Source organism: Protobothrops mucrosquamatus, unplaced genomic scaffold (genome assembly GCF_001527695.2).
Source record: "Protobothrops mucrosquamatus isolate PMUCROS unplaced genomic scaffold, P.Mucros_1.0 scaffold885, whole genome shotgun sequence".
In the NCBI taxonomy this organism is placed as follows: Eukaryota; Metazoa; Chordata; class Lepidosauria; order Squamata; family Viperidae; genus Protobothrops; species Protobothrops mucrosquamatus.
The window spans coordinates 147,479-157,661 of NW_015387139.1; the positions used below are offsets into that span (position 1 = coordinate 147,479).

At 33.6% G+C, this 10,183-nt stretch overlaps 1 protein-coding gene across 1 annotated transcript in view; it reads right to left on the bottom strand.

Annotated features, from left to right (window-relative positions):
* LOC107290407 (ryanodine receptor 3-like) overlaps positions 1-10,183 on the bottom strand; it is a gene marked incomplete at its 3' end in the record, with an annotated part of 194,223 nt that overhangs the window by 147,122 nt on the left and 36,918 nt on the right. The window contains exon 2 of the mRNA XM_015819286.1: positions 1,983-2,102. Coding sequence (XP_015674772.1) covers positions 1,983-2,102 — 120 coding nt within the window. The remainder of the gene's footprint in view (positions 1-1,982; positions 2,103-10,183) is intronic.

The following is a 10,183-nucleotide window of genomic DNA, read 5'->3' on the forward strand; positions in this document are numbered from 1 at the left end:
AAGACATGGACCATTATTTTATGAATTGCAGGTTTCTATGAAATATAAAACTTTAGCTTTTATGCATGTGAAGAGTGTCTTCCATTTTTAATAACAATGTCACAGTTACCAATTATAAGTATTAGTTTTATTTTCATTATAGGGAAAACAAGCTGAGCTGCTAGAGAGATTTCACATGAAGGCAGGATAAATTTTCTTGCTAATGCAAACCACCTTTCATCAGTGGTTTTGAGAAGACTCTAATTTCCAGGTTCCCTGAATTTGTTCATGAAATAACTGGAGGAAAGTTGGATTCCTAACTGAGGTCCAAGGAACCTCTACTTCAGTATTTATAACTGAAAATAAGAAATACATGTACATAGACAAAGCAATCAGACTATTAACTTTTGCTGGTAAACAACATCACGTAAAACAGAGAAAAGGAATACAAAAAGGTAGGTCAAATAAATTAAAGCATGAGGTTGAAAAAAGAAAAATATATAGCTAAATTTGATTTATATTAATATTGTTCACTATACCTCTCTGTCCTTGCAAACCATGCTTGTTTCTACCTCCTCTGTACAATACTCAATATATTGCTTTTTGTTTGACTCACTTTATTCTTTTTGAGAATGCCATTAATTCAATCTAACCATCAGTGTTCTGACTTCCCCTTCTTCTTGACCTATTCATTCTTCCCTTACATAGTGTTTGTGCAATTTGCTCCCCAGTCATTCTTTGTAATATGACCAAACCCCCTTTTGTTCTTGCATTGATAGCTTCTGTCCCTAGGAATTGTTCTCAGACTCTGCAAGCTACTATTTCTGCATTGCCAACGCTTCTGAAAGCCAAAGTCAGATTATTACAGTTTTCAGAGATAACTTTCTTAAACGGCCTTTCCTACTGGTGCCCTCCAGATATGGCATTTGGCCATTTTGGCTAGCAATAGACAAAGATTGATATCCAATATATCTGGAGGGGATCAGATTGGAGAAGATCAACCAAGAACTTTCGTATCACTTGGAAAATGAGCAATTAATAGATTAATTTAACACCCGACTTTTTCCATCGTTCTAAATCCTTTCTTATTGCCTCTGTTACTTATGCTGTATCATAGACTTCAATTAGATTGCAGCACTTCTTGTATACTGAGTCAGCTGTTATTGAAGCTAGGCCTTAAGTCAGTGATTTTTAAAAGATTTTATCTTTGGCAGAAACAATTCAGTGGACTAAAATGGCAAATGCCAAAAGAATAAAACATTTTTTACAAAATTTATTTGATATCACATTAATTGTTAATGTGTGATTAAACTTTATTATTTCAGAAATTAAAGGATATTTGATATAAATCATTGACTTTGGTACTAGAAATCTGTTTGTTTTTTTTATACATGCCATGAAGCTAACCTAGAAAAAACAACTCTTGTCATTGGTATCTTTTTTTTAATATGGAATAGTAAAGAAATATAATATTATAAATGCTACAATTATTTATTTACATCCATTTCAGGCTAAAGAGCATGGTACTAATTCAGCAAGAAGACATGCATTTACAATAGTGACTGTTGTATAATATTTCTATGGACATCACAGGTTGTGATTTGATTCCTATCCCCACCCCAATTCTAAAAATAGTTTTCCTTGTAGATTTCCAAGGACACTTTCCATGTAGCTCAAAGAATAGTTTTCCTTATAGAAAATTAATGGAACTTCCATTCTTGAATTGCAAAGTCAGCTGTCAAACAAAGCCATTTTTGTGAGAAGACAACACAGTAAAACAACTCAAGATTTTGCACAATATACACCTCCTAGAGGAAGTGCAATAAAACTTTTAATAACAGTTTATAGATTAATGACTATTTATTTATTTATTTATTTATTTATTTATTTATTTATTTATTTATTTATTTTTATACAGTTGTCCACCTCCCCAGTGTGATTCTGGGCAGCTAAAAGGAATTAAACTACATTCATATTAAATTATAGTAAGAAAGGAGTCTTACTTTAGCTTCTGAGGTTGGTTCCAAAAAGCAGAGGCGATTTCCAAGCCCCTCAGCAGCCAGGCAGAACTTGCGCTGTTCTTTATGAATGTTGGCTACACACTGAAGTACCACTTCATCATCCTGTCATGGGATATGAGAAGCAAGATTTAGATCAGTGATGAATTGGTTCATTTTGACAAATCTCCAAACAAACAAAAAACATTTGTTTAAGACTGGCAATGTATTATATATACATTTTTGACATAAAACTATATGAAATTTCAGTTACATAGTCCTGTCATCACATTGATATGAGAAAAGTTGTATTAGTCTATGTCTTCAAAAAAAAAATCAGGCATTCCCTTCTTTTTCCCAACCTCACCCCAATTTAAATCTGAATTCAGTCTACACCGTGCACTGAAGTTCCCTATTTCATCACTTCATGCCTTCTCTAACAACAAAAAAATAGTTTGAATATAATTCTAATTCTTTGCATCTGAGCAGAAGTAATTCCTATCGAATCAGACAATAATTGTTGGTGAAACCAAACAGCCAGTGGATTGAGTGAATAAAATAACTCTCCCTTCCCCAAATGATCTCAGGATATTTCTCAGATTCAGTAAAACTGGAGGCAGAATAAAAGGGAGCTGATGGTTGCTTGACAATTCTTGAATTTCTTTCTATATCTACTTCTGTGGCTAACTTAAAGGCAAAAAAAAAATAAAAATGGGTAAGGCATGCCAGATGAGTGAGCAATTCAAAATGATGGATATTAAAGATGTCATAGGCAGAATGCTTATGCCCTAATACAGCCCAAGGACAATTAATTTCTTTTGCTCAGGCCTCAAAAAACCTTATGTTTCTAAGCCTTATGTCTCTTATACTGCTATATTAAGAAATAACAACAGACCTGGTTTTCCTATTTGACTTGGTTAATCTTACCATATTTTTATTTGCTATTAACATTTTTATGGGGAAGATAAAAACATTATTACCATCACTTACAATCCATTTTTTCCTGTGTTTCAAATGCTAAAATTCATTCTACTGCATCTGTTATTCGAGTGTTATTTTTATATAAGTCACACAAATAGATTTTACAGCTATAAAATATTGCTTGCAGGCTTGACAATAACCTCAGTGGATATCAGGACTAAAAACTCCTTAAGAATCTTTTCCAAATAATACAGTTATGCCATTCTCTAGGTTGTGCAATGCATCTTTGTTCAGAGCATACAGTACTTACAAATGCAAGTACTGCATGATAGGAAGACAGATAGCATATCTGATGTTTTCTTTGACATGGTTAATAGTCTTACACTTTCTGAAATGTTACACTCCTTGAAAACCATGCAGTAACATAAGTATATGTGCTTGATTGATGATGGAAAGTATAAATGAATAAAAGAACTGAATATATTAGAAATAATATTACATTTTTCAGAATTCCTCTTCTTTCCCAGAAAATAAAATTTTAGCTACTTTAAAATATGACCTGTAAATTATATAACATCTTTAGAAATTCAACATTTGATATCTGGAAGCCAGTTGATATTCATTTATTATGCAGGTATATATGTATTTAATCTGATAAACATACTTTATTGGATTTGTTATTTTATATTGGAATGATAAGGCACATACTGTGCTATTTATGTGATTAAAACTGCTGATATTATATTCCTGTCATGGACGACTAAGAAAAGTTAAGTTGCCTACAGTAAACTTTGTAATAATCAAGATCATGCTGCCTTCACTAATCATTTTGTTTGTTCACAATTTAAGCAGACTTTATGAATGAGGTCTACACAAGCAAGCTTTCTCCTCCTATTGATGAAAAAGACAGAAGCCCTAATATATGGTTGAATTCTTTGTGCACATTGTGGTTTCTTTTCTGGAAGGGGTTCCTTAATTGTATTAAGCTTACAAAACTGTATATAGAGAGCTCTTTAGGAAGAATGCTTGACACAGGGTGGAATTTTCCTTATATTAGCAGAATTGGAAATGTGATTTGAATTTATGATCCATATTAGTTCCTTATCAATTTATTTATAAGTATATTGTTAATCCACATTAAACTGCATTAAAAGACTCCCCATAAAAATTTGCAATTAAATATTAAATTTAATTAAATGCTTGTTTGGTGAAATAATATTATTTAAAGTTATTTTCTTTCAAAATAAGCAAATCTAAATGCATTTGATACTAAAACAGATTTTTTTTACATGTAGATTTATACGCACTTTGTGTATCCTGTGATGGTTATAATATCAGATATTTACTAAATGTGACTAGAAGGAAATATAGCAGAAATAGAATAAATTATTTATTTTTAGTGTATTATAAATTTCTGCATATGCCTGATAAAAATGTGATATGATCAATTATGAAGATGACTACAGATTCATGTAGATAGACTGAATAGCTTTAGATAAATTAGGATAGATAAGATTACGTATCAATTTCATTTCTATACTAAAAATCAAAAACAATATAATAAGTATTGTGATAATACCTCTTTTGGGTTCCTTAAAATCACAAAATGAATAATTTTACTACTATTTTTGGATTGTTCAATCCCTACAAGTATTTCTAACCCTGAGTATCGAGGAATATTTTCAAGAGTCAAGAAATCAAATGCATTTTTTATTAAAACCTGTTCTAATTACTTTTAGAGCTATCCTTTTATGTCACAAGAACAGTAGCTTTATAGCCACTGTTTATTTTGTTATAACATTTCTTGATTTAAAATTATCTGGGAAAATAACTAACTTTTTCTACAGGGCATATCTCCCCCCTCCATCAAATCAAATTTGACTCCTTATAGACTAAGCAATTTCTTGGCAACATTGTGAATATAGTTTTCGTTTATTTTCTTCTAAAATGTTCTGCAACTTCTTGAGCACAGATTGAGAGACAGTGGTTCAAAGTTATTGTCTTCTATGCCTAAAGGAGAACTAGAATTTGGGTCTTCCAGCTCCTAGATCATTACCTTAAGCAATAGATCACAGTGGCTGTCTATCCTTTACCATATATGTAGTAATCTTATTTCAATTTCTGAATGATATATGAGATTAATAAAGTGACCATATGAATATTTTTCCTTTAAAAATATTTCCCATCTTCAAATATTACTGAGCTCAAAAATTAAACAACAGATGTTTTCTATAAAGAGAATAATGTTGATTGAGAAAGTCCCATTTTCTTCTGCAGGTGTAACTTATTTCAACCTATTCAATAAAGGAGAAATAATGTTGTAATCTAACAATATCAAAAGACAACTATCGAGACAAAAATCAAAACACATAGCCTTAACAAAGATACCTGAAAAGTCTTTTGTTTCATATACTTTTACACCAACATTAATTAATAAAAGGATGCCATGTTTGTAGCATTCCCTCAGAAGATATACAGTGTTAAATTTCATTGTCAAAATGTGAATTAAATATTACAAGTGAAGAGTTACTATTTAGAATCTGGCTAATGTTTGTAAATAGTTAAGAAAGATGTACACATAGTGGAGTCTTTGGTGCTGTCTGAGTTTGGTTGTTTCCTTTCAAGCATTTCATTACCCAACTATGTAACATCATCTTGATAATGTGGACTTGGTTTGTAAATACCTTGGTATGTGTTCATACATGCCTTAGTAAGTGTGTACAGATTTATAGATAAGTTGTCTCTCACTTCTCATTTAATTAGACAGTTTCTGTGGGTCAATTTAAAAAATTATTGGGAAACATAAGAATTAATGAAAATATAAGCATGATGCCATTTCATTGGGTTACAAATAAACTAGCTCATCCACACTGGAAGTAAAATCATTCATCTTTATACAACTAACACTCCACTGCAGTAACTGAAATAATCAGTTGATGAAAAATGGTGATTGTCATTATAAGTCATCAGTGCACTTATATATTAACAGTCACATGAATAATGTAAAAAACAAACAACCACCAGAAGTGATATATTGTAGCAAACTTTTTAAAATTGGTGCCCTCCACTAATTTTGACAAATGTTGACTAAAATTCCTCTAACTTCCAATTATGGTCTTTTAAATATACTCTGTCCATTTTTTGTGTCTAATCATCCAAATGTTAGAAAGAGGGAGAGAGAGTTACTTTAAGGCACAACTTTGGGGGGAAGCAATCTGAACCCTATTAAATAATAAAACATGGAGGATAAACATACAAAGAATCGAATATGTCTAGTTTAATGAGAAGAAGTTTAATACGTCTAGTTTAATGAGATGATAGCAGTATTCCAATATCTAAGGGGCTGCCAAAAGAGGGGGTCAACCTACTGTATTTTCCAAAGCAGCTGAAGGCAGGACAAGAAGCAATGGATGGAAACTAATCAAGGAGAGAACCAACCTATAACTAAGGAAAAATTTCTTGACAGTGAGAACAACTAATCAGTGGAACAACTGGCTTCCAGAAGTTCTGGATGCTCCAATACTGGAAGTTTTTAAAGAAGAGATTGGACAACCATTTGTTTGAAATGTTATAGGGCTTCCTGCTTGTGCAGGGGGTTGGAATAGAAGTCCTCCAAGGTACCTTTCAACACTGTTATTTATTCTGTTAACAATGTTAACTCTCTAACCTAACTTTCCCATACTTGCATCTCCCAGATAACTCAGCAACTCCTTGCAAGCATAGAAGCTAGAGGTAATGCTGGCAAGGGTATGCCATGTGGTAAAAATAGTTTACCCAGAAAATTCAGTTAATTCTACCCCCAGAAATGTAATGACAAAAACTCCCTATTCTTTAGTAATAACAGTCCCAACATATCAAGATGGAGGGAAAATACTGTAATCTTTCCTGTCTGCTCTCTTATGTGTAGTTTTCTCATCTAACTAGAATGAACAGAAGTAGCATGTTATTTTATTAAAAACAGTAATAACAGAACTGTGATATATAATTCTCCTCTTGGATATGCACAATGGAGGTTTGTGCAAGTTTCATCAGTCGCAGTAGGTGTTTTTATCAGCTTTGGTGTGTTTGTCAATTTCAACGCTACCTACACAGGTCTTTTCTCAATATCATGCACAATATGATTCTTATAATGCACTGTTTGTGGGGCTGCCCTTCAGATGCTTCAATTGTTGTTTCATAAGCGAGGGGGAATGTTAATTAATAAACATAATTTATTCTACACCAGTTGTATTGGATGTTTGATTTCTTGGTCCAACAGTTCTTGAGGATGTTGCATGAGAGAAGGGCAACCCATAATTAATTGTACCAAGAACTGCAAGCCATTGTCCCACATTGAGATTGGGAGGGTGTTAGCTCTGAGTTTATTAGAGCAGGAATTATAATATTACCACTGCTGAGATTTCAGTGAAACTTAGCAGTAGGAAAATAAATAAATAATGACTGAAAAATTACCAATAATATTCTACCCACACAACATTTTACCAATAAATTTCAAAATCAAGGGATGGAATAATGGGGCCTATTTTCTGTCCGACAATGAATTCTTGAAGCAACAGCTCTAAGGTTAGTGGTGACTTGCCCAGGTGTGGCAGAGAGGCATCCAGGTGAGCAACTGTATAACTCAATCATGACCACCTCACTTCTGTAGAATGAAATTTCTTTCTTTCTTTTTTGCTTATTTCTTCTTCAGCCTTGCAGCTGTGGAGTGATTCAGTCTTCCACTTCCTAGAATGTATCGTTCTACTTGTTGTGGCACAGGGAGTGCAGTTAGTATTCTTGCGATGCTAACTATTGCAATATTTAAAACTCTGAATGAATTGCTAAGCAGTAGGATAGCAGTTTCCCAATATTTGAGAGGCTGTCACAACAAGAGAGGGACAACTTTTTCTCCAAAACACCTGCGGGCAAGACAAGAAGTAACAGATGGAAACTGATCAAAGAGAAATCCAATCTAGAACAAGGGAGACAATTCCTGACAGTGAGAACATTTAATTGGTAGAACAGCTTGCCTTCAGAAGTGGTGGGTGCCCTATCACTGGAGGTTTATAAGGAGATTGGACAGCCATTTGTCCAATGTGTGGGGGTGGGGGATAGATTAGAGAGCTCCAAGGTCTGTTATTCTGTATTCTGTCCCTTTCCAACACCATTATTATACTGATTTTTAACCACAGTATGTCATTATTTTCTGCAATTTTGATGTGGAAACTAGAAATACAAGCCCTTACTTATGTTTCTTAACTGTTTTTAGAAACAAAGGAAACTTCACAAATCCAGGGGGGAAAGACAAGTTTCCTTTCTCTTAAAAAAACTTCTCCAGCTGACTCTGGAATATAGTTTGAAGGTAATAGGATCAAATATATAGAGTCCTGGAGAAGGGCAGGTTTAAATGAACTACTCAGAATTCTTTTTTCATTCCAGATGACATACTGTACTGTTTCTCTTCATGTGGATGATAAATGGCTTAGCTCCAGATCAATTTCACAGTCTTTGGCATTAGGTGAACATCATATAAGATCCTGTGACCCATATATCCTTGGGTTTTGCAATGTTAAAAAGGGATTGACCAAGGGTAACTCAACTAACCAGTACTATGTATTCAAGTGCCACAGAAGAAATACCCAGAAAATGTATGAAATCCAAATTACAAGAGAATTGTTTAACAATATAACTAAGCATCATTTTCAGAAAAATTATGGTTTATTTGGGGTCATTTACACTGCTCATGTAGGATTATTTATGTGAATTGCTTTTAAAAAATCAAAATAAAAACTTAGATAGATAGAATGAAATATATACAAATAGTAATAAAAATCAGAAAAAAATTGTTGTGACATAATAACAAAAATATCTGTGTTAGATTGATGATCAGATGGAATATTTCTTCATACCTACCTAGATCAACAGCCATGCTTACAATTTTTAGGGTCTATAGGACCTCATCACACATTTAAGAGGGCTGGGAACCTCCTTTTTAACTGTGATATCCCAATTTGAAAGCTTATCTCATATTTGTCTTGGATTTTTCAAATTAAGATGGCAGAAATCAATCAGTGTTACTAATTATGGTCACAAGAGGCTCTGAGAACCACAGAACGTGGGCAAAGGTTTCATGAGATTTTGGGGGCACAGGCTGGCCAAACTTTATTTAGATGTTATGGTCATCTTCAAAATTCCTTTCACAGTGCCTATAAAAGAAGGCAAGGTAGGTGGTAGTTAGAAAAAAATGACTTTTTGATAGAGTTTGTCAATAATAAAATTTCCTCTAGAGTCTCACCAGAATACCACCAAATCAAGATTTTTTTAAAAAAAAATTTTCTAGACTCTTGAGTGTGTCAGTTAAATAATAATAATAGACTGCTGCTGTACTCCCAGGGTGAGTTTTACCTTCTTTTTTTCTAAAGGAGAAATGTGGTACAACTTAATTAGCTGGGCCACGTGCACTCCAGCAATCTTAATAAAGTTAACTTAACAAAGTTCTGGACCTGGTATAAGTGTGCTGGGAAGAGAAAAACATGATAGCTCTAATGTGCTTCACAAAGAACCATATTGGAGGAGCTAATGGGATGCAGCATAAGTGAATTCATGTGAGGAGGGTGACCAAAGGCATCAAACAAGAAAAGTCATTTCAGGAATGATGGCAACAGACTCTAGAAAAAGTGCAGAGAAGAACAAAAATGATCAGGGGACTGGAGGCTAAAACATATAAAGAATAGTTACTGTAATTGGGTATGTCTGGATTAATGAAGAGAAGGACTAGGGGTGACATGATAGCAGTGTTCCAATATCTCCAGGGTTGCCACAAAGAAGAGGGAGTCAAGCTATTCTCCAAAGCACCTGAGGGCAGGACAAGAAGCAATGGATAGAAATTAATCAAGGAGAGAAGCAACCTAGAACTAAGGAGAAGTTTCCTGACAGTTAGAACAATTAATCAGTTGGAACAACCTGCCTCCAGAAATTGTGAATGCTCCAAGAGTGGAAGTTTTTAAGAAGAGATTGGACAACCACTTGTCTGAAATGGTATAGTGTTTCCTGCCTAAGCAGGGGGTTGGACTAGAAGACCTCCAAGGTCCCTTCCAACTCTTCTATTCTATTCTATTCTATTCTATTCTATTCTATTCTATTCTATTCTATTCTATTTTAAATTGAATCTTAAAATTGAAAATAGTAAACAAACCACTTTTCCCCTCCCTCGTAAATACCGTTTTCATGGGAATCCTCTTTCTAAATAGCCAATGTCTTGTCTTTTACAATATTGATATCATTATTCTCCCTAATGCTGGTCAGCA